The sequence below is a fragment of the Ambystoma mexicanum genome, chromosome 6q (genome assembly GCF_040938575.1).
Source record: "Ambystoma mexicanum isolate Mex_15411 chromosome 6q, UKY_AmexF1_1, whole genome shotgun sequence".
Lineage (NCBI taxonomy): Eukaryota > Metazoa > Chordata > Amphibia > Caudata > Ambystomatidae > Ambystoma > Ambystoma mexicanum.
In genome coordinates this window covers 1302582796-1302606666 of record NC_090937.1, presented here as the reverse complement: position 1 = coordinate 1302606666, position 23871 = coordinate 1302582796, and the positions used below count along the sequence as shown (strand labels likewise).

At 48.6% G+C, this 23871-nt stretch overlaps 1 protein-coding gene across 2 annotated transcripts in view; it reads right to left on the bottom strand.

Annotated features, from left to right (window-relative positions):
• Positions 1-23871, bottom strand: part of FAM184B (family with sequence similarity 184 member B) — an 805260-nt gene that overhangs the window by 339599 nt on the left and 441790 nt on the right. For both annotated transcript variants that reach the window (XM_069631907.1, XM_069631908.1), the window contains 2 exons: positions 18761-18973; positions 18520-18673 (listed from right to left, as the gene is read on the bottom strand). In XM_069631907.1, coding sequence (XP_069488008.1) covers positions 18520-18673; positions 18761-18973 — 367 coding nt within the window. The remainder of the gene's footprint in view (positions 1-18519; positions 18674-18760; positions 18974-23871) is intronic.

Below are 23871 nucleotides of genomic sequence, written 5' to 3'. Positions count from 1 at the left end.
CACTACTTCACAATGCAATTTAAATACCGGAGAAAAACACACCTAAGTCTGAGAGTCCTGTATAGTGGGGAAAATGGCCTAGGTTTCACAATGCAATTTGAAAGACTTTCACAATGTAATTTAAATACCGGAGAAAAACACCCCTAAGTCTGAGAGCCCTGTATAGTGGGGGAAAAAAGGTGGATGCCTGATAATAAGCCTTGGTCCTTCAGGGTAGATATTATCAACAACACGGATGGACCGTAGGATAGAGGATGACAAATCATGATCATTTATCTTTTTATAAATATCAATAAATGATTCAATCGTACTTCATTAGTCTTTTTAATCAATCAAAAATAATGATTTGATATAAAATATATCTTTCAATAAAAAACATTACGTTCTAACTTTGGTTCATCAGCATTCATCTCTACCTGTTCTTAAGTACAACCCAAGAGGGCGGCCTTCTACATCCTACCAAAGATCCATAAGAACAGGACTAACCCCCCTGGAGACCTATAGTCGCGGCCATTGACTCCCTCTTGGCCCCTCTTTCAGTATACGTTGAATTCTTTCTAAAACCTTTCGTAGAGAAAATGCCCTCCTATGTGAAAGATTCAAGTGATATGATACGAATCACCCAGCAGATTGAGATAAGACCTAACCATATCTTGGCAACCATGGACGTTGAGTCCCTTTACACTTCCATTCCTCAAATGCAATGCTTGGAAGTGTTAGGCAATTACCTGGATAGACGCACGGTTCCACATGTGCCACCCACAGGCTTAGTCCTGGAATGTGCACGGCTAGCCATGACCGAGAACTTCTTCATGTTTAAACAAAATCTTTACAAACAAAAAAGAGGTGTTAGCATGGGGGCGACATTCGCCCCCACATAGCTAACCTCTTCATGGCGGACTATGAAGAAGAATTTGTGTTAGGAATCAAAAACTTGTTACAACAACAACAAGATGTGTACCAGAACTTAGTTGCCTGGTACAGATATATAGATGATGTGTTCATCATCTGGAGAGGTACTAGTGATTCCCTCATGCGCTTTCATGAATGGCTAAATACATGTAACCGCGACATTAGATTCACGATGGAATGGAATAAAACATAAGTCTGTTTTTTGGACCTGGTTATTCGGATATCAGCCAATAATTTGGTCACCACCTTATATCAGAAACCTACTGACAAAAAATACATTATTGCATTTCTCCAGCTGTCACCCGGTCGGGCTAAGGCAAAGCTTACCATACTGCCAGTTTTTGCGAATACATAGAAACTGTTACGAAAGAAAAGAGTTTGATAAACATGGCACTCTTTTAAAAGAGAGATTAACAGAGAGAGGATATCCGAAGATACTAATTGAAGATACTAATTAAAGATAACATGCTCATGGGCCTCTAATACCAACTAGAGGTTTGCCTCACTCCCCGTGAAAAACAAAAACAAGACAGGCTGGTGTGTGTCACTACCTACAATCCGGTGAGTAATGATATCAAGAAAATCATCAATCGTAATTGGGATTTGTTAATGCAACCTGGAAGTCTTAGTCAAAAACCCATGTTTGCTTTAAAAAAAAAAGCCAAAATTTGAAGCAAAGGCTAGAACATACTTACCCAGATAAGAAAAGAGACCAATGTGGAAGCTGCACAGCATGTTCATTGACAAAGACTAGAACAGAGTTCAATTACAGTAAAATAAAATGGCAGTTAAGAACACACACTAACTGCAGAACTAGAAATGTGATCTATGTAATCATCTGCCCCTGTGATCTGCTCTATATGGGTAAGACTACGCGAGAGGTTAGGCAACGGATATGGGAAAACAGAAGTTGCATTTGCAACAAGGTGGTTGACATACCACTAGTTGATCATTTTATACATTGTAAACACAAAGACACGGACCTTAGATGGTTCATGCTCCAAAGTATCAGACTGTTGAGTAGGGGAGATGATATAGCCACAGCCCTACATAGATGGAACAACGGTGGATATATACCTTTGACAGTGTGAGACAGGGACTCAACGTAGCGGTTGAGTGGAATGCTCTGCTCACTCATTAAACCTAACCCCTTTAGAATTGCCCAGTATGGGATTTGACTACCCCCCTCACCAGGGAGGGTTTATTAAATAGTACCAGTCCCCTTTCAGAGTATGTCATCTAAGTTAAAAAGAGGATGGTGATATAGTCAGTGTACAATAATTCCCATTTAGTAAATGGGCATGACAAATTCTGCTGACCATACTGTTCAAAAACATTAGGTTTGTTAAACATGGCAAAAACCAAGAATCTAGAAACTATGACAATATAGGGGAAAAAGAAGGCGTGTTTTGGACCATCATACTCCAGGAATATTTAAGTATGGAAATGATAACGTATGTGTAATTCATGAGTTTTTACCCGCGCGATAAGGGAAGAGGTTAGTCCTCTTTCTATAACTATTGGTAATCATTATTACAGAGGGCGAAGCGAGACGCAGGCGTTTTTACTGGCTGCCCGCGCTGCAGAGATGAGAGCCGCTGTATCTTAGAAATACGAGATGGAAGGTAAGTCACATTGGCCCTCATTACGACCCTGGCGGAAAGTGACTGACCTGACCGCCATAGCGTAAATAGCGTTTCCGCCATCGCACGACGGAGCAAAGTGCGGCCAATTCCGACCCATCGGGCACGAGCACTACGCCATGGCGGAAGTGCAAAGTCCGCGATGGCGGAAATGTCCCCAAAACGCCCCTCACCGCTGTCGTAAGGCGCCCTAGGTGCAATTCCGCCACCCATCTTAGCGGTCACCGTAATGAGCGGCAACCGGAAAGTACGGTGACCGTAAACATACGGAAACGGAAGTAAAAACATGGGCCCGGAACGGGAAACAGCACGCCGTACACCTATAAAATCAGAATTCCCACACAACCATTAAAAATACTACCCTGAGACACATCCCAACCCGTCATCCACCCCAGTGAAAGCAATAGAAATGGGAAAAGTAGCGAAAAAAGCGTGCGACCGCAAGCGGCAGGTCCACTTCTCCCGTGAGGAACTCACCGTGCTCACAGAGACCCTCCAGGAGAATGCTGCCGTCGTCTTCTCCAAGCAAATGACCAGGACGGCACTTGCGAACAAGAAGGCCATATGGGCCCTGGTGGCACAGCGGGTAAGTGCGGTGGGGACCGCACCCCGCAACCCACAGCAATGCAGAAAGCGATGGGACGACCTGCGGATACGCGTACGGAGCATACTATCCGCCAATCGCAACATTGCCACAGCTACCGGGGGAGGATCGGAATCACCCATCAAGTTGACCCCCTGGGAAGAAATCTGTGCCTCCACCATTGGAATGGAGAGTATAGAGGGAGTCGGAGGGATGGAGAAAGGAGTGCAGACATCCGAAGAATCCGGTAGGTGGGCCAACTAATACAATGCCAAATCCACAATGTCCAATCATGTGAAGTACCATGTGTCCACAAAGTGCAACAGTAACACATGTCCAGGAGAACGTCCACATACATTGGCCTGACAGCGCACTTTAAAACTCACATTAAATACATAAATAATTAAAAACCCTAAAAACACCCTCTACACGTGCAGCAGGCACACCCTAACTGCAGGCTGCAAAACAACTGCATCCTCAATCCACACAAAAATCAAACCACCTCCAAGGCCCCGACCCAAATCACCCTCAGGTACCACCCCAATGCATGTGATACATTGCCATTCCAATTTCAACAGACCCATTAATAACGCTCGCCCTCCTTTACTCCACCACAGGGTCCGATTCAAACGACGAGCTCCAGGACACCCCTACCAGCACACCTGCAAAGAGGGCCAAGACCAACGGCCAAAGACCCTCCACCTCAGCTGCACGCATCAAGACACGGCAGCAGCACAAATCAAGTGGCAGCACACAGGAGGGAACATCAACAGGCACCCCAGCAGCCAGCATGCCCACAACAGCACCACCACAGGTCCCCCCAATGGATGCCACAGAAGGCACTGCCTCTGGTGGCAGCAGCACCATAGGTGACACTCCATTAATGGCAGCATGCTCCGACACAGAAGACGGGGATGTCGAAGTAAGATCCATCCATGACCTGTCTCAATCCCCCTGTTTGTTTCATCCCGTACACCATGAGGATACCACGCAGGGGCACCCACAAGACGACGACTGGCCATCCCCCACAAGCCCTGTGGCAAGGCAACATGAGGTGACCAGCCCCTCTGTGACACCACCGCAAATGGCCATGGCACAGCAGAGGCAACAGTCCCTCGACCAGGTCATCGTGCAACAGCAGCAACTGGCCACGCTCCTCAAGGACCATGCTGATGAATGTGGGGGTACTAAGGCAGCCATAGAAACAGCAACTGAGAGCTTAGGGCAGAAATGGAGAGAAGCACCGAGAGCCTGGAAGTACAAATGGAGAGAAGCACCGAGAGCCTGAGGGGGGAACTGCATGCGACGTCCAAAGACGTATGTGCTGAACTTGCCGCTGTGCGCCGTGTGCTCACTGAGCTCTCACAAACCCTTAGGGACATGCATGGACGTGAGCAGGCAGAGACATCATCCGTTGCAAGTTCCGTCCAGGGCAGCCCCCAACGTAGATCTGGGAGGAACCTGCGCTCCACAGGCAGGGGTGCCCCTGATACCCGGAGAGGGGGCTTGCAATAGCGTCTGCCCACTGACAATGAGCATCTTTGGACACTGGTGTTCGGGGGGGAGGTAGGAGGGTGGAGGGGGGGTGTTGGGCTCACTTGGGTGGCGGGTCGATGGGGTGTGTAACATAATTTCACATATGCTATAAACATTGCACAATCATCCAATGAGATGTGTGGACATTGATCTTTGTGTACGAGGCCTTTATAGGCGTACAGTCCATATTGTGCATGTTCCAGACACACACAGTGCCACAAGTCCCGTGTCCATGTAACAGCCACCAGGCGTGAGTGCTAGAAGCATGCATCTATGAGATTCTGACGAATTTCACGGCCCTCCTGTGCCTCGCGGACTCCTTGAGGTGCCACCACATCCCCACCCTCATCATGACCATCTTCAGGTGCTTGCAGTTCTGCGTCAGGGGGCATGGGCACATTTCTACGTACGCACATGTTGTGTAGCATGACACATGCCATGACCATCTTTGCCACCTTCACATGGCGGTACAGGAGTGCCCCGCCAGACCTGCTGAGGCAGCGGAAACGAGTCTTCAGTAGGCCGAATGCCTGTTCTATGACTACACGGGTACGTGAGTGGGCATGGTTGTAGTCCTCCTCATGCTGGTTATGTGGGTTCCAGAGTGGTGTAAGGAGCCATCTCTTCAGTGGATACCCGGCATCACCTGTATGTGGACAATAAAGGATGTTTGTGGAATGACATTGCTACGTACGCACCCCCCCCCCTTCCTGCCAGGTCATTGCCGCATCACATACCCCACATTATCATGCATGAAATGAGACTCACCGAGTAGCCAGGATCTGTTCCCTGCGTGTCGCTCCATGTAGCGTGGTATTGTAGAGTTCCTCAAGACCATAGAATCATGGGTTGATCCAGGAAATCGGGCACAACAATGTGTAATGATCCTGTTGGAGTCACACACCATTTGTACATTAAGAGAATGAAATTGTTTTCGGTTGCGGTACTGGGCCTCCATGGCATGTGGGACGACCAATTCCACATGGGTGCAGTCGATGGCACCAATGCAACCCGGTATGCCGCCAAGTGCATGGAATCCCACTTTTGTGTTCGTAATTTCCTGCTCCGAGCGTGGTAGAGAGATGTAGTCGTCTGCGTGCTTCAGGAGGGCATCGAGCACTTGCAATAGTGTCCGTGAGAACAGTGGCTGTGAAATGCCATGCAACTGTCCGACTGTGTGCTGGTAGGTGCCTGTGGCCAGGAAGTGGAGTACAGACACCACCTTCAGTAGGGGTGCGATGGCGGTTGGGCTATCTATCATGCTGACAAGGTCAGCGTGTGTCATGTCCACAATGGCGGTTATGGTGTCCCGGTCCAAACGGTAGAGGGTGTGGATCTACTCATCAGTGAGGTTGAACGGATGAGCTCGGAGGCGTGGGATTGCGGGCTGCCTGCGTGGTGGTAGTGGCTGTGCTGGTGGGCCTTGCTGGCCCTGCCTTGCCCTCCTCCTCCTCCTGCGTCTCCTCTGTGCGGCCGGTTGTTGTAGTAGTTGGTGTTCGTCTTCTTCTTGAAGTTGGAGTACTTGCAGTGCTTTCAGGTCCCCCAGGGCCAACATCGCTAGTCCTGCCGGTAGCATTTTGGAGTGGGTGTGGTTGTGGGAGGGGGTTGGGTGTGCAATTTATGTGTTTTCAGGCTGTATTGCCTCCACCTGTGGTGATTCATTCCACCTGTGCCAGCTGCAATCCCCTTTGGGCGAGCACCGTACCGAGGTTCACCGACGGGCGGGGCGTCCCATTTGTGAGTGGAGCCAGTTGCCATTTTCACACACTGCCGCACTACATGGATGATTTTGTGATTTCAAGCGGTCACAGATGCCTTTTCGACGTGATGTTGCAAATGTGGAATTCGAAGGACAGCGTTTTCGGTTTTCAGCTAGCGGCGAGGAGACGCCCACAGGTCTGACTGCAAATATAACGTTCTATTGTTTAATGTCCTTGGGACAGGGGCCATGGCGAGAATGCTATGATTGATATGAATAGTATGGGATGCGCAATAGCGTAGTGGACAAAAAGGCAGGACGTTCCCAAATACATGTTACTTCACAACACTAGAATTCCGGGCTGGAGAACAGTGGATTTTGCAGACTGCATTACGCACAGACTCCATGGAAGTTTCGAATGTGATGTGAGTAAATAATCAGGCGTTTTCATACCGGGATGAGGGAATGATGTATGGATGCATGGATGCATGGACAGATGATTTGATGGAGAGTTTGCCATGTACAGGGCTTTTTGGAATCTATCCACCTCCCCTGCGCTATGTCATGCAGAGCTGCCATAGTGGGACCATCGTCTTTCTGCCCTTGTTGAACCCTCCCTGTCTCGACGCCCCTTCAGGCACTTGTGTCTATGCACGTTACTAATCCCATCTAATGGATTCTGTCTTCACAGACGCATGCACACAAACACTCGTTTGTAATGGTGTTTTCACCTCGATTTTTATGGTTGTGATTCGCAAGTGATTTTTGGGTGGGTATAATCCTTTTGAGTGGGCTAGCATGCATATGGCTGTGGATTTAGTGTGATCATTGAAGTGAGTTATACAAATGTAGTTCTGATGGCCATACTATTCTTTTTCATTTCATTTGGGTGACAGGTATCTCCTCCCCTTTTGCCGCTGCCATCTGTACGCCACTCCTGCAGATGGCTTTTACTCCCGACACCTGCTGCTTCGTGTCAATCAGTGGAGCACCATTACGATCTTATGGGACGATCGCCAATGGGCCACATGCCCTTACGCAGTGCTAGTGGCTAGGAGCAACATATCGTCCTTTCTGCTGGACTAGTGCCTACCTAATGGGACGGCCCTGCGGTTCTAGGCGCTTCCGTGTTGCCTTTTTGGACGTGAATGTAGCCCCTGTGTACCATGAAGGAACAGGGCGTCACACAAGAAGAAGCTGGTCATTTATTGCGGATGCAGCCCACAATACTGGAATGTATTTTGGAGTCATGACCTAATGGCTGTATGGCCCTTGGTGGTTTTGTGGTGCAGTAAATTTCTATTCTGTTTTTGTTTGTCTCATTTTTCTGCTCATGTTGCTGTACTTGGACCTTCACATGCCTGTGCTGCATCAGTGCGGCAATGGTGCCATGGCAGATATGGATGCCCACTCACAAGGCACTTGGAGCCCCTGGATTCATTTGTTCGTTGGCATGCATGGGTGACTTGTACATTTCACTGGTTGCATTGTGTGACTTCATTGCACCTACGAGGAGTTGTGCAATGTGGCCAGGGAGTGGTGTACAGGCACTCAGTAGGGCCGTTTACGGTTGATTCGCGATGCCGTACTTCTCACCATGGCGGAATGGTACTTTCCGCCATGCTTGATGGCGTTAGGTACATGTCCGCTAGGGTCGGAATTCGCGTACCGTTGCGCCATGGTGGTAATTACGGTTTGGCATGGCGCGCGTGCGCGTACTTGGTGCAGTTAGCGTTGGCGTTCACTACGGTGTCGCTAATGGCATCGTACTTTACGGTGACGGGTCATAATTGCACCGAGCGCTATTCGATGGCGGTATTGCATTTCCGCCATCGTTTTTCGATTTCCGCCAGGGTCGTAATGAGGGCCATAGAGTGTTCTGCGAATAAAACAGAACTATTGTGACTATACAAGACGGGTTGTGTAATGGGTTTCACAAGAGTAACGTTCTAAATGACAGGGCAACTACACGGGATGAAAAGTAAATGAGTCACCGTACTACGGAAACAAAAGTAGTTTTGTGTGACATATGGCATTTTTTCAGCGGGCTAAGTGTATCGCGCAAGAGTGAATAGTTTGGGATTTTGGTGCCCATTAAATATGGTGTGTTTATTGGGGGACCAAGTGTACCACATAACAGCGAATACAAGGGGAACTTTGGTGCCCATTCAATATCTGTAAAAAGAGAGTATCCACATATCCTCGCATTTTAACTTTAACTTTATGTTGGGGACGGGAGAGACTATTTTTTTACCATTCATGACACAAAATGTAGAAATGTAGAACGAACTAAAATAGTAGACCAATACATGTCGTTGTCGGAAAGAAATAATGGACACTAATGGGTGTTCCTTTCTTCCACAGTAATAAACCAACGACACCATGGCGAATGCGTAGCTAAGGCAAACAAACTGTCATGGTTCACACTAAAGGCTCCATGGATCTGATGGGCCCCCCCAGTCAGCGACTCCCATAAGGGCTTTTCAAGCCCCCAGAGCCTCTTGGACTCAGGCTCATAATATGGGATAAATCATGTGGAACTACTTGCCCAGTCTAGCCAGGCTGAGCCTTTCTGTTTCCTCAGGGTGTGGCTGAGGGACTATTTTATTCAAAGAACAGGGTGTGGTAAAGGGACTACTTTACCTGGGACTACTTGCAAGGCTATTTAAGCCACGCCCTGCATATAGAACTCGCTTCGCGTTATTCTGCACTCCTGCAGTGTAACGCTCACCGTGTCTGTTCTGTTCCTGAACTTCTACAGACACACCCGTCCAGGACTTCATCCATCGGTACCTGGAAGGGAAAAAGGCAGGGGAAAAACAAGTCAGTACAATGGCTAAGCCTTACCTGCAGCATCCTTCCATCGGTTGCTTCTTCAGCTTCTTCCAGCCGCTCCCGGGCCTTCGCACCGGCTGAAGGGGACGGTCTTCGTTCTGGCTGTAAGAGTCCTCTCGGGTTCAGCATCCTTCCAGAGCATCTTCGGAGCGGTTTCTCCATTCTTCATTCCAGCGCTGCGCCGCCTCTGCAAAAGAAGAAGAGTGACAGGTTAGTCACGCACGGAAAGGAAAAACAATACTTCAGACTTACAGCGCTTCATTCTTGCACTTCCACTCACCTGCAGGACATCTGCTCAGTGCTCTAAGTCCATTTGAACCCTCATGCAAAATCCATTCGAAGTCGCACCTGAAAGTAAAGACAAAGACACTGATTAAAAGGAGTTGGGGCAAAGGAACAAGTTACTTACCTGTAACTGTTGTTCTCCAGCATGGGTCTGGCATGGATTCACATGCTCATGAATATTCCCCGTCGTCAGGCTGGGAATCCTCGATAAAGAAAAAAATCAGTATCAGTTTCGTTTCTGATCTGTCTTTCTTAGTAGTAACCAGTCACTGATCTCTGGGTCATACTGCCCACAGCCAATGACTGTCCTCTCCCTAAGCCCCTCCCCTGGCAGCCATCCTCAGATTTGGTAGCACGTAAAGTGGCAGTATGACCAAGTGAAGAGCCGCAGCGGGGAAGGAGGGAGGGTTCGCATGTGAATCCATGCCAGACCCATGCTGGAGAACAACAGTTACAGGTAAGTAACTTGTTCCTTCTCCAGCATGGGGTCTGGCATGGATTCACATGCTCATGAATATAAGAATACATAGCAGTACACACATGCACAACCACGGGAGGTGGCAAAAAGCTCAACATTAAGCATTACATAAACTCAACATCAAGCAACTCTTACCTCCCCACCAGTCCAACTTCAGGCGACCAGGTTGCGTAGCACTGCTTGGCCGACTCTGGACTCCTCCGTGGAATCCCGGTCGACGCAGTAGAATCTCATGAAGGTGTGCGTCGACCTCCACGTAGCAGCCTTGCAGATGTCCAGCAGGGTACACCAGACAAGAACGCCATAGTAGCAGCGATCGCTCCGGTCGAATGGGCTCTCGGACGGCCGGTTTGCCAACCGGTGACAGTGCATGATGCAGCCGGAGAGCCACCTGGAAATGGAAGCCTTCGAGAGAGCCTTCCCTTGGTTCACAGGTCCAAAGTTCACAAACAGCTGTGATGTCTTCTGAAAACCCTTCGTTTGGTCCACTTAGAACTTAAGCGCTCTAGCTACATCCAGCGAGTGCAAAGTCCTCTCAGCCGGCAACGAAGGCGACGGGAAGAAAACTGGTAACACCAAGGGCTCATTAAGATGGAAGTCTGACGGCACCTTGGGCATGAAGGAGGGGTGCGTCCTCAGCACCACCCTCGTATCGTGAAAGGTCAAGTATGGGGGCTTGCAGGATAGGGCCTGAATCTCTCCCACGCGTTGTGCAGAGGTGATGGCCACCAGGAACGCTGTCTTCCATGACAGGAACTTCAAAGGAGCCGAATGCAATGGCTCGAATGGCGCCCCATGAGCCTGGTTAGCACCACGTTGAGCTCCCACGCCGGGGCTGGAGCCTTCACCAGCGGGAACGATCGGAACAGTCCTTTCATAAATTCCTTAACCAGTCGATGAGACCACAAGGACGGCCGTCCTGTAGTTCTGGTGTATCGGGAGATCGCTGCCAGATGTATGTTGTTGGAAGCGTGAGCTAGTCCAGCCTTGGTCAGCGACAGTAGGTATGGTAGCACTTGAGGTGCCGTAATCCGTAGAGGGTTGATCTTCTGTACACGGCACCAGACAGAGAACCTCTTCCACTTATGTCCATAGCACTTAAGAGTTGAGGACGCCCTGGCCTTTGCAAGAACCTCTCTGCAGTCAGCCGGGATATCGTACCCTCCAAACTCTAGTGCTGCAGGAGCCAGGCCTGCAAGTTCAGCAACTCCGGGTCGTGATGAAGGATGGCGCCTCCTTCTCTGGATAGAAGATCTGCGCCCGTCGGCAGCTTGACCGGTGGGGACGCTGACAAGTCCAGAAGGTCCGGGAACCAGATCTGCCTCGGCCACGCCGGTGCGACGAGGATCATCTTGCACCGGGACCTCTTGAGCTGGTTGATGAGTCGGAGCAGCAACGGCAACGGAGGGAACGCATATAGGAACAGGCCGTCCCAGGGGAACGAGAAGGCATCGCCCATGCTCATCAGCCGGGGAAACCTGCTGGCGAACCTCTGGCATTTTCAGTTCGTCGCCGTCTCGAACAGGTCGGTCTGGGGTTTGCCCCATCGCTGAAAGAGTCGATCCACTTGATCCTGGCATAGTTCCCACTTGTGGCACGAGCGCAGCTCTCTGCTGAGTGAGTCGGCGATGGTGTTTTTTATCCCTGCCAGATGAAACGGCACCAGAAACATCCCTTGGGCAACGGCCCAATGCCACAGATCCTGGGCTTCCTTGGATAGGGCAGGGGATCTGGTTCCGCCCTGCTTCCGAATGTAGAACATTGTGGTGGTGTTGTCGGTGAAGATCCTCACCACCTTGCCCTTGATGGATGGGAGAAAGGACCTGAGGGCCTGAGGGCCCAGAACACTGCACGGAGCTCCAGGATGTTGATGTGGAGCGGCTTCTCCTCCGGGAGCCAGAGGCCTCTCGTGTGAAGATCTCCGGTGTGCGCTCCCCACCCCTCCAGGGAGGCATCCGTCGTCACCGTTACCTGGTGGACCGGGATATGAAAGTCTGTCCCTGCCACCAGATGTGCGTGGGTCCCCCAACACCGGGATCCTGTCCTCGAAGCTGCCCGTCACTTGGATCCAGTGGGCGTCGAGGAACTCCTGTAGAGGGCGCATCCGAAGCCTGCACAGGGGCACGAGATATATGCAAGAGGACATCATCTCGAGGAGGGACTTGATGGACCTCACACTGGCCACGTCCGTGGCCAGCAGACGCTGCACCTTGCCCAGGATGGCCTTCGTCCTTTCCTCCGACGGCGAGGCCATACGAGCCACTGTGTCAAGCTTCGCTCCCAGAAACAGTGCGACTTTGCGAGGGGACCAGGTGGGATTTCGGGAAGTTGATGGAGAACCCCAGGTCCGTGAGTAGCTGGACGGTCTTCGCCGTGTGTTCTACGGTGAGTTCCCTTGTCCCTGCACAGATGAGCCAATCGTCCAGGTAGGGGTAGACGTTGATCCCCTGCAGGCGCAGCCGCGCCGCCACTGGTGCGAGGCACTTGGTGAAAACCCTGGGTGCCGACTTCGATCTGAATGGGAGGGCCTTGAACTGGTAGTGCCGTCCTTGGACCACGAACCTGAGGAACTTTCGGTGTCCTTTTAGAATGGGGATGTGGAAGTATGCATCCTCCAAATCCAATGACGGCAGGAACTTGTACTTGTACTTGTTCAGTCGTCGCAGGTCCAGGATGGGCCGCCATCCTCCTGTCGTCTTTTTCACGAGGAAGTACCTTGAGTATACTCCGGAGCCCCGGAGCCTCTTCAGGACAAGCTTGATGGCACCTTTCTTGAGCATCGCCCTTAACTCCAGTAGTAGTTGAGGGACGTGGTTTTCCTTCCTGGCCACGGGAGGAATGCGGGGGCACTTTTTTAGAAATTCGAGGGCGTGCCCCTGGGCCAGGGCGTCCAGCACCCAATGGTCAGTGGAGATGGACTCCCACACGCTGACGAACTTCGCCAGCCGGCCTCCCACTGGGGTGCTTCGATGGGGGCCCGACGCCACAGTCAGTTCAGTCTTGCTTGGAGGACGCCTTGCCGCCTTGGCCTCCCTCGCAACGACGGCGGGATCCACCCGACTTACCTCGTCCCCTATAGGCTTCTTGCGACGAGGAGCGGGCCGCCTGGTGGTACGTAGAGGAGCCACCGCTGAATCCCTTGGAGGCACCTTGCTTGCCTCCGGAGTTCCGAAAGGACAGCCGTCGTTGCTGGAGGATTCCTAGGGCCCGAGCCGTCTCCGTGTCTGCCTTGATGGCTTGGAGGGACTCATCCACTGTTTCCCAAACAGGTTGTTCCCGTCGAAGGGCATGTCCAACACCTTGGTTTGTCCGTCCTGGCGGAAATCCATCGCCTTGAGCCACCCTCGCCGTCTAAGGCAAACGCCGTTGCCTAGCTGGCGGAAACCGGTGTCCATTGCCACCGTTATGGCGTGGTCCGACGCCACCTCACCTTCCTGCAAGATCTCCAAGGAAGTCCAACCGACCTTGTACCACAATTCCCTGTCGTAGCGGGCCACGATCGCAAGGGCGTTGTCCGCCTTAATCGCTGTTGCCGCCGACGAGATAACTCATCGTCCCATCGCATCCAGCTTCTTTCCTTCACCGTCCGGCGGGAAAGTTGACGTTGAGGCCAATGCCCCCCCCCGCTTTCTTCTTGCCCGCCGCTGAGACGACCGAGTCAGGGGTCGGTTGCGCCCTAAGGCACAGGGGGGACGCGTCAGGGACCTGGTACTTCTTCTCGTACCAATCCCTCTTAGCAGGCGTCGTAGACTGGTTCTTGAGAAGGGTGAGTCCCTCGTCCCAGATGTCATCCAGCAGAGGCACGGCGAGGACCGTCTTCCTCTTGGCCTTGCGGCGTTGGTAAAGGAACCCCTCCTTCTTCTCTTCGGGGCAGAGCTGGAAAAGCTCGGATGCCCTGGCAATCATAGCTTGGAAGGACCCAATCTCGTCGAGCGGGGAGGCCCGAGTCGGAGGCGATGGGAGATCTGTCCCGTCGTCACCACCGTCGTCATCCGTGCCCATCGTGGCCGTGTCCGTTCCCGTCATCCCCAGGGATGGGGGATGGAGGCAAAGGTTGAGCAGGCCGAGAGGGCTGAAAAGGCGGGGCTGGATGGGTCTGTCTCCTCTTGTTTGTGGGACTTCCCGACGGGCCTGGTTCTGGCTCCTCCGTCGGGCCTGGCTCCGGCTCCTCCGTCGGTGGTAGGGGCAATCTCGTCCTTATCTCCGTACATAAGGATTGTATTGCCAACAAAATGGCCGCCGAGTTGTCCTGCGGCTCCGGAAGCGACGGGCGCCGCCGTTGCTCTCGTCGTCCTCTTCGTCGGGATCCTTCCCGTGGGACCGAGCCTCTTCAACGCCCTCGTCGAGGCCCACCAAAGACTTCAACCAGCTCCATCTGTATCCACGATGGCCACCGCCCCCCCCTTCTTTTTCCGCTGGGGTCTTCATGGGGGACTTCTCGATGGGCCTGAAAGAGGCTTCCCTCTGCGGTGGCAGGGAAACTCTGGGCCCTGAGGTCGCCTCCACTGATGTAGCCTCCACAGGCTGTGTCAGAGCCGCCGCGACTTCCTCGATAGAGGCCTTAGCTGGGTGAATCAACGCCTTCACCACCTTCTGTGGGCCTGTGGCCTTCACCTAGGGGGGAGGGTCACCGCCTCGCTCCCCCTCGGCTGGATCCTTTGAGCTTGACCGGGGCCTCTCCAGAAGTTTCGCCGGGTTCTCGGCTTTCCTCTTCCCCGAGCCAGAGCGTTGGCTCGTGGTTGATGGCACCGGAGAGGATGCGCCCTGCCTGGCAGCCGAGGAGCCCGACAGTTCGGTGCTCCCCGTACCCGCGGACTCGCGGTGCTTTGCCTTCTGTAGGACCCCCGTCGCCGGGGCGCCCTCACAGGACTTAGAAGACCGCTCAGACTTCTCCTTCTCCACGTGCGTATTGTCCTCATGAAGGCAGTAGAGGCATTTCGAATGCTCGTCCTCCTTGAACACATTCTGTAGCTGGCATCCAGGACAAACCCTGAACAGCTTTCCGGGCGTTGAGCTTCCTTTCTCCTGGGCCATGTCCGGGTAGGCCTGGACTCCTCCAAGAAGCGTAACTCGATGAAAACTTCACCCTTGAGGGGCGTAGAAAATCCGAAACGGGTCCCCGTTGATCGGATGGAGAAACGGTGGAGCTTGAGGCTCTGTTTAAATGAAAAATTAGAAAATCTCTTTGGAAAAAGTGCGAAAATGCAGAAAAGCTCGAGAGCTAAAGCACAAGGACTCCCAACGTGCAGTAAATCTGAGGATGGCTGCCAGGGGAGGGACTTAGGGAGAGGACAGTCAGTGGGCAATATGACCCAGAGATCAGTGATTGGTTACTACTAAGAAAGACAGATCAGAAATGAAACTGATACTGATTTTTTTTCTTTACCGAGGATTCCCAGCCTGACGACGGGGAATATTCATGAGCATGTGAATCCATGCCAGACCCCATGCTGGAGAAATAAAGACTCAAAGACTTTATACCAGGCAGTCATTGGCATAGAGACTTACCTGTTTGACCAAGCTCTCCAAGACTCGGCAATCGCTCATCGGATCAGTGAAGTAACTCGATCCTGGAAAGACTCTGTTATTCACGCCCCTGCTAGATTGCAGGACGGAGAGCCTACCTTAAAAAACTTCAAGGTGAGAGCAAGCGGAGAAGGGCATCAGGTGGTGGCGGAGGTGAGTCCAACTCAACTCCCTCCCCAGTCGCTAATACCTTATTTTGACCTTGCAGACCAAAGCCTCGGGAGGGTGATAACAAGGGAGAAGTCGCAGCGACATCACCAATCATGCAGCACCACGCCAGCTCAGACATCATTTGTGCAGCCACGTGCTACGCCCCTGTGGAGACTAGGTGAGCGTGACACAAACACATTGCAATCCCGGCTGGGAGAGAAGAAGGGGGACTAATTGGAATATCACCACATCCCCACTTTGGATTAAGACCTTGAGGATATAGATGTAAGCGACCCTATGGTATGGTATATAAGTGAAGGGGTGCCACAGGGTCGGAATTAAGATAAACGTATGTTTCTTGCCTTGCAGGAAATGTCTGATTCATATTTGGTGACCATGATGAAAATTATACGATCCGCTGAGTGGGAAAGTGGAAATATTACTCTATAGTCAGTGCTACGTGGACTTTGCTGGCCACGCTAAAGGTGTACTTTTTCTGAATTGAGTCTGTGATCCTTGAGACATGGCGCAGATCAGAGGGCAGCAATGAATGATCTATTGTTGATTCAGAAGTGAGTATATTAACGGATTATTATACCAGGACTGTAATCACTAAAAGATCTGATTTAATGGGGTCTTATGTATTGCACCTTGTAGGTTGGTCCTTATTTATTCGGGACACCAGTACAATTGCAGACAGGATTATTCCACCAATTCCGTGCCCACACCGCTACTACATGATGGAGGTGGGTACGGTTTATTTGAGTACTTGTTAGTCATAACCAGCCACAATGAGAGTGTTATGATAAATAAGAGAGGATGACTAGTTGACAGATTTTACAATAGGTTTTACTCTTGTTCTTTTAAGAGGTGTGGTTCACCCTACAATGTGAAATGGGACCTAATGAATTTCCCATTTATGTCCTGACGAATGTTGATATACAAAGTGGACATATCTAAAGTCTGAAAAGTTACAACCAAAACACGTGTCGACCATCAAGTCTGCTTGAATAATTATATGCAGACAGAGAGAATTCAATATTGTTTACGTTGAAAATTGTAGATTGTGAGCAAGTGTATTAGGTTATTAATATAATGTAATCTAGTGTATGATCAGAAAGAATGTGAATGAGTGTGTGTATGGTAGGGATGAATGCTGATGAACCAAAGTTAGAATGTAATGTCTTTTTATTGAAAGATATATTTTATATCAAATTGTTATTTTTGATTGATTAAAAAGACTAATGAAGTACGATTGAATCATTTATTGATATTTATAAAAAGATAAATGAGCACGATTTGTCATCCTCTATCCTACGGTCCATCCCTGTCGTTGATAGTGGGGAAAAAAGCCTAGGTTTCACAATGCAATTGTAAAGACTTTACAATGCAATGTATTTAATGGAGAAAAACACACCTAGGTCTGAGAGTCTGCTATGTGGCCAGGGTTTCAGGGTAGAGTTAAGGCTCTATTCCTAACCCGGGCCACTCCTACCTTACTTACTCGCTGCTAGTTGACGGCTGGCCACTGGCTGATGATTAAAAGTGTAAGATGATGTTCTTTGGCGATTAAATGGTGAATCTCCACTGCAAACATATATTTTCCCTCACACTGTCCTGGCTTTCAACTATACAACAAGCCTTGAAAAAAAGACATTATGACAAGAAGCTAAAATCGGCTCCTGGGTACCAGCCATCCCCCAGGCAGAAGGAGCTACCTAAGCCAACGAGAAAACAGCATGGCCGAAATATAACTTGGACATGAAATGCCAACGATAACTTATAACTGCCCGTTATGTATCATAACATTATGCTTTAAATATCTTTTAGATCTGTCAAATGTTCCTTTATGCAGATCACCAAACACAGAGCAAATGGGCTTCATTACAAGTTTGGTGTTATCTGGCGGTAAATCCGCCCAGATACCACCAAACTATATTACCGTTACCACCACTTGGTCCGGCAGTATGACCGCCAGATTACAAGTGGCAGCAATGTTTGTAAATCCCCATTCCATGGAGTCTCATTGAGCTCCATGGGGGGATTTTCCGGTATTACCAACACTGGTAATACCAGTGATTTTTGAGTGTAAGGCGCCTGATTTATCTCCAGCTCCAGCTCTTAGGTAAATCAGTGCCCCACCGGCAAACTTGTAGTTGGCCGGTGGGGCAAAGTGCGGGTAAACGTTATTACCACCACGTTATTACCGCACCGGCCAACTTATAATGAGGCCCAATGTCACATAGCGATTCTTGTATGGAACCAGTAGACATGGGGTGTCAAAAGTAGCTCCTGGTAGCTGTTAGGTTCAAGCTTACTTGACTCTTCTAGGCTACAAGCAGGGGCTAAAGAGCTCACAGCAATGTTGAACCCTGCTACCAGCACGAGAAGATGTCCATTACATATATGAGAATAATATTCTTTGTGCATTAAACAGTACTAAAGCTTGGATGGGCAGCATTCATGCTAGACATTTTCATCTATAACAATTTCAGCCTTATAACTGCAAGCGAATTTGGAGTCTGAAATTCAGAGCCACTTCTACTGTAAAACTCTAGGCAGCTATCTTGGATGACAACAGCACAGGGGCCCAGATTTCCACTCCAAGCAGCACATCTGGGTCCTTTGCCAGAGGAGTGGGGAGGGAAGGGTGACACAATTTCACTTTGCGTAGCATGGCAAGTAGTCATGGGCTGATATATGTTTTAGAAAGGTGTAATCAGCTTTATTTTAGTGAAACGTAGAATTCTGTTGTATAGTGAGACACTTACCCCAGAAGTAAAAAAAAAAAGCATTTAGGAGAAGTACAAAACCTCCAGCTGAACGTATGTCCTGGGCAGCTTGCTATAAATGTTGGCATACTAGTCCTTACCTAGAAGAGCTGACTGCTGTTTCAGAACACGGTCACGCTCTGCCTGAAGTTCTCTTCTTGCTTTTTCTTCCAAGGCCTGCATTTCTAGTCGGTGTGACTGATTCAGGAGTCTTAAACTTTCAGTGCGTTCTTTCTTGACACGTTCTTCAGTCTCCTGCGATTATGAAAAAGCACAACCAAAGTAATGCAAGGCAGGGCTCCATCAAGGGAGGCACAAAGAGAACCACTCTCCTCTGATTACCTTGGCTTCTTGTTTCTTGCTTCTTTCCATAGTCTTCAGGGCTCGCTGATGAACAGCCTCCATGTGGGCTTTCATCGTTTGGCTTTGCTTGATGCTGTCTTGGAGATCCTGGCAAAGCTTGTCTTTTTCCTTACTGGACTGCACTGTTAACTCCTTCAGTGCTTCTTTGGATTTGTTGTTCTGTTGTTCTAAGGCCTGTTTCAGCTGCGCAATCTGCAAATAATGCAACTTCCATTGTCATGGATTGATATTTGCTTTAAAAAAATCCAAAACTCAATGTAACAATAAAAAAACAAGTTTAATGAAGCAGTACAAAAAATATTATCTAGTATATTTTGTTAGTGTACTCTCACATAAATTCTCCTAATATCAGGGTAACTCGTTGCTGCTTTTCAATAGCAATAATATACAATGCAGGTAAAAGAATTAGAGTTCTATTTGGAGGTACTAGAGCAAGATTGACTGCTGTCTGCATTCTCAACACAGGGATGGGATAAAGTGATGAAATTGAAGACGCGAACAGCTGATGAGGATGCACATGGAGTAAAGTACAATTGCCGCAATTTTTTGAGCAAAGGGGCTGTTATATAGTGTAGCTACAAGTACATTGTGATGAGGTCATCATTCCAAGCATGGAAAAGAAGGGCTCTTTTTGTTTATGTTTAATTCTACTTTTGGAGATTGCATGCCATATTCTGCTCAGATAATCTACCCATGGTCCTATGAGGCACATAGAGAAGTCTTCCGTTCTTCCACGATGGTGGAAATTCCACAGCTTTCTGTCTTGGAAATCCATATTCCAAGTTTACCATGACATTGAAGCTCATAAAAATAATTCCAATCAGGCTTGCTGGAGGAATGAACAATAGCATGGGTATCGTCTAAATGGGAGTGTCATGCAAATAGCCTCATGAAGGAGCTATCTTAACAGGCTTTCTATTCCAGGAGATGCAGAAAACTGTGGTGGCACATATTGTAGCATAGAGTGGGATAATTCACAGTCCAGCTGAGTGATTACCTCAAGTTAAAGTCAGTGTGCCCATTTGTTTACCAGGAGCCTCCTTGCTAACAAATAGACATAAAATAGAAAGAAAAAAGAGAAAGATGCTGGTTCCTGTCAGGTTGGATTGGATGTCCACAAGCTGTAATAGTTTAAATGAAGTGCTAAATGCCTGTGTCACTTTCCAACTCAGTGTGGAAGGTACTTCAATAAACTACTGCTTAAAGAGTGTGCCAAATACAGACATGTGATTGGGCAACATATGGTGACCTGGGTGATGTGAGGGGTCAGAAATGAGAGGCAGACACAAAGTGTAGTATTTTCAACAATAGACATATTTATTAAAAGAAAGGGGTTGGATAAAGGCATATCTGTCCCTATCCTAAAGATAGTTTCCCTGCCTAGGAAACTAAAACTAAAGATCAGTCTGTGTCTTGTCGTCAAAATGATGTAAACTATCCATGTGTCCCAAACCTATCTGACCATCTCACTAGAAATGAACAACTAAGATGTGTAAGGAAAAATGTCTCTGATCTAGGTTTATCCAATAAGTGTTCACATGTAAAGCAAATAGATGAATCCAACAAAAAGGTTTTTTCCCAGGAGGAGTCCTTGTATCTAGAGGAGGGTTCCCTTCCCCTAGATTGTTTCAGGAAGGATGGAAAAAGTGTCTTTTTCATACAGTGTTTCCATAAGGATGGCAGGAATGTCTCTCCCATACAACAACTTCTCAAGGCTGATAAAAGTGTCTCTTTTATACAACAACTGTTTCAAGGATGGCAAAAATGTCTCTTTTATATAACCTCGGAAGGATGACTTCCTGGTATACCCCCCTGCCAGGAATCCTTCAGTAGATTCTTTATATCCCCTGGTATGCTCTCCTGCCATGTATCATTTTACAATGTCTTTTGCTTTCATGTACTTTAAATGGGTTAACTGGTGTACTCCCCTGCCAGGTATCGCTCTCTGGAGTTTGTAGATCCCATGGTATACTCTACTGCCAGGTGTCTTCGCCAAAGGCTTACAGCCTGATAGACTTTATTTACCAGGACGTGTTTCAATGTTCTCTCTGTCTTTCAGTATAGCACAGTTGTATTCCTGCACTGTCTATACTTCATTGGATTTAGATACTACTTGTTTCAACATTCTCCATATTGTCATTAATATAAGGAGACTTGTTCAAGTTCTGTCTTAACTTCTTCACCAGTGTTCATTTACATGTGGCAATACTTGCTCAGACTTTCCCCATATTGTCATCTCATGCATGATGATTTGTGCAAATTCTGTCTCTCTATTTTTCTTGGTCGCTATTCAAAATGAATTCTTAATTGTTCATATGCCTGTCGGTATGCGCCAGGGTTCCCATCATCACTGGACAGACTCACCGGTGTTTGATGGCGTTTCCGTTACGTGACACATTGCTGCAGTGAAGTCTTCACTCTGGGCTGGCGTCTCCCGATTTGCAGACCCTCTTTCAGCTTTCCCACCGGCTTGGCATTCACTTGCTGGTTGAACTGCTGCCTTCACCAGTGGTTCTGCTTCCCACTTCGCCCGCTCTGCTTCTCTCTTCTATGAGTTTCAATTGAAAGCAAAAGCCATTTTTAAAGCTCACCTTCACAGAGGTGAAATAGCCATCCAAAGACTGATATGCACATGTTTATTTCTCCTCTGTGAAGGTTGCAGTGAGATAAAACGTGGTTGTAGACCCTCCCAAGTGGAACAAATTCCATAGAAGCAAAGTTCGTTCTCAGTAGAGGGACTCCCACATTCCTTTTCAATTTCATTGTAACAACTAATATGCATGTTTTGCTTGGGGTTTCAATCAATCCATATCAAATCCTTCTTCCTCTTCCTCGTTTCAGTACTTGAGGTGTTATGGGCGTTCGAGTCCGTAGGATTGTTGTTTAGAACAAAAACATCAGAGACAAAGGACGTTAAATATGAATTATGTGTATTTGAGGTATGAATGGCTTTCTGTTCAGTATGGCAGTATGCCATCAGCAATTTAGGTGTTATGGTGCTTTCTTCAAAAGGGGGGAATACTGCGTCTCTCCTAATGGAGTCATCACCTTCTGCTGGTAGTCATCCCCTCCCACAATATCCTCCCCCATAATACCATCCCCAGGATCAGGTGGTGGCTGCCATGCCCTGGCCATGTGGGGGGGAGACTATCGTCAGGGAATCAGTGATGACTCAACAGGATTAATCACAGTAAGCAATGTGTCTCACTTTGAATAAGTTCCCATTTTAGGTAGAAAGTGTGCCCTGTTTTGTGCCTGGTTTTGCAGAGACTGCATGCCTACACTCAAAATTCACAAATCCAGAGCCAGCTGCAGAGGATCCAACTATGGAATTCGTGATGATTTGTGGGATCACATCACTTCTCCCCAGGGCGGAGCCCTTCCCTGTGAGGCTAGGGAGGCGAGCCCACTACGCAACATTCCCCCTCTGGGTGGCGGAAAGCAGGACCTCACAGAGAGAGGCGCTCCTCATGGGGACAAGGACTGCCTGTGATGTAACTCCCTAAGCCTTGTATCCTTGAGATCATAAAGTCTGCTGAGCGACAATCTGAATGTACTACTGTATGTTATCGCAATACTCCTTCCTTCCTTCATGTAAGAATTGATACCACCAAGATAAGGAAGACTAAAATGGACATACAGTCTGATCTCAAGTCATCTTCCAAGAGTACTTTGATGAAGAAGACCGATGGAGTAATGCAAACTACTCCTTTGCCAAGTACAGAAGGTACTGGCAAGAGGTGACCCATAGGAGCCATGAAGAATACACAATGGACACAAACAAGGAAATTCGTTGGGGAGGACCGAGCTGTACGACATAAAAATGGAGAAAGGACTCACTAAGAGACGAAGCAGGCGTGAAGCCTAGCAGACGGGGGAAGTTTGAACTTAGAAGCAAGAAGCTATGCTGGAGAAGCAAACCTTCAGTCGGGAGGAAGCCAACAGCAGGGTAGAGGAGAGCAGGCCTGACTGGAAACAGGTACCTGACCATCGGTGGCATGACCTCGAGGAGGTGGATTGAGGTGGATTGAGTGGTCCATTAACTGCACTGACACCGCCTGGCCAGAGACTCTGCTGAGTCAAAGCACAGCAGTGGAGTGCGGAAGGAGAAGCAAAGTGAGCGAGAATGCAACATCCCAACACCTCAGAAAGAACCAGTGAAGTGCCCCCATGAGAGAAGAAGTAACGGGAGTCTCAGTAGTTGTGTCAATAGTGCTAAATGTAAAGAAGACATTGGGGGTAATCTCCCTCGTCTCAGTAGTTGTACAAGATTACTGAATTCAGAGACAGCCTCAGGAGTAAATCCCTCATCTCCCTCATCTCCAGAGTTGTGATAAAAGTACCAATTGTGAAGATTATATCACAAGTGATCTTCATCTCAGTTGTTGTCAAAGAGGCAAAAAAGAAGAGCATATTGGGAGAAGTCTCCCTCAACACTCATCAAAAGGGGCGCTAAAGATAAAGAGTGCCACCAGAACAGTCTCCTTTGTCAGTGTTAGAAGGAAACAAGGGCACTTTGGGAACAATTCCCCTTGTATTCACTGACAAGAGAAAAGTTAAAAAAAAAAGTCAAGGTATGACTGTGTATTGGAACCAGAAGGAGTGTTTAACATTTAGGCAAGCCCTGAAAGAAGCCTGAAAAGAATTGCCAAAGTTGATAAAATAAACTGTTGCAGGGAGTCATTCTCCTGGTTATCCATGTAATTGTTGAATCAGAAAATAGGGCGAAATGTTACCAAACTAAAGCCTGGGGGCTGACCAATTTGACCAGCATAAGATATCAGTTAATGAAATGTTGAACCAGGAGAAGGGAGTCATTCTCCTGTAATTGACTATAAGTGCAGACATTGAACTGTTATCAAATCTGATAGAAACACGCCCACCGGGCTGGTCCCATTGAACCAGTCATTCTCCTGAAACTATTTATGTTAATGTCTTTTGTTAGTAGTAGGGCTAGATTAGGCTAGTTTGGACAGAGGATGGACATTTTGAGTTTGATATCCGCCCTGATGATGAGCACCCAAGTTATTCTTTAGTTAGGTAGGTAAAACCCTTTAGAGATAGGGAGGGACAGGCTTTTTTCATTATTA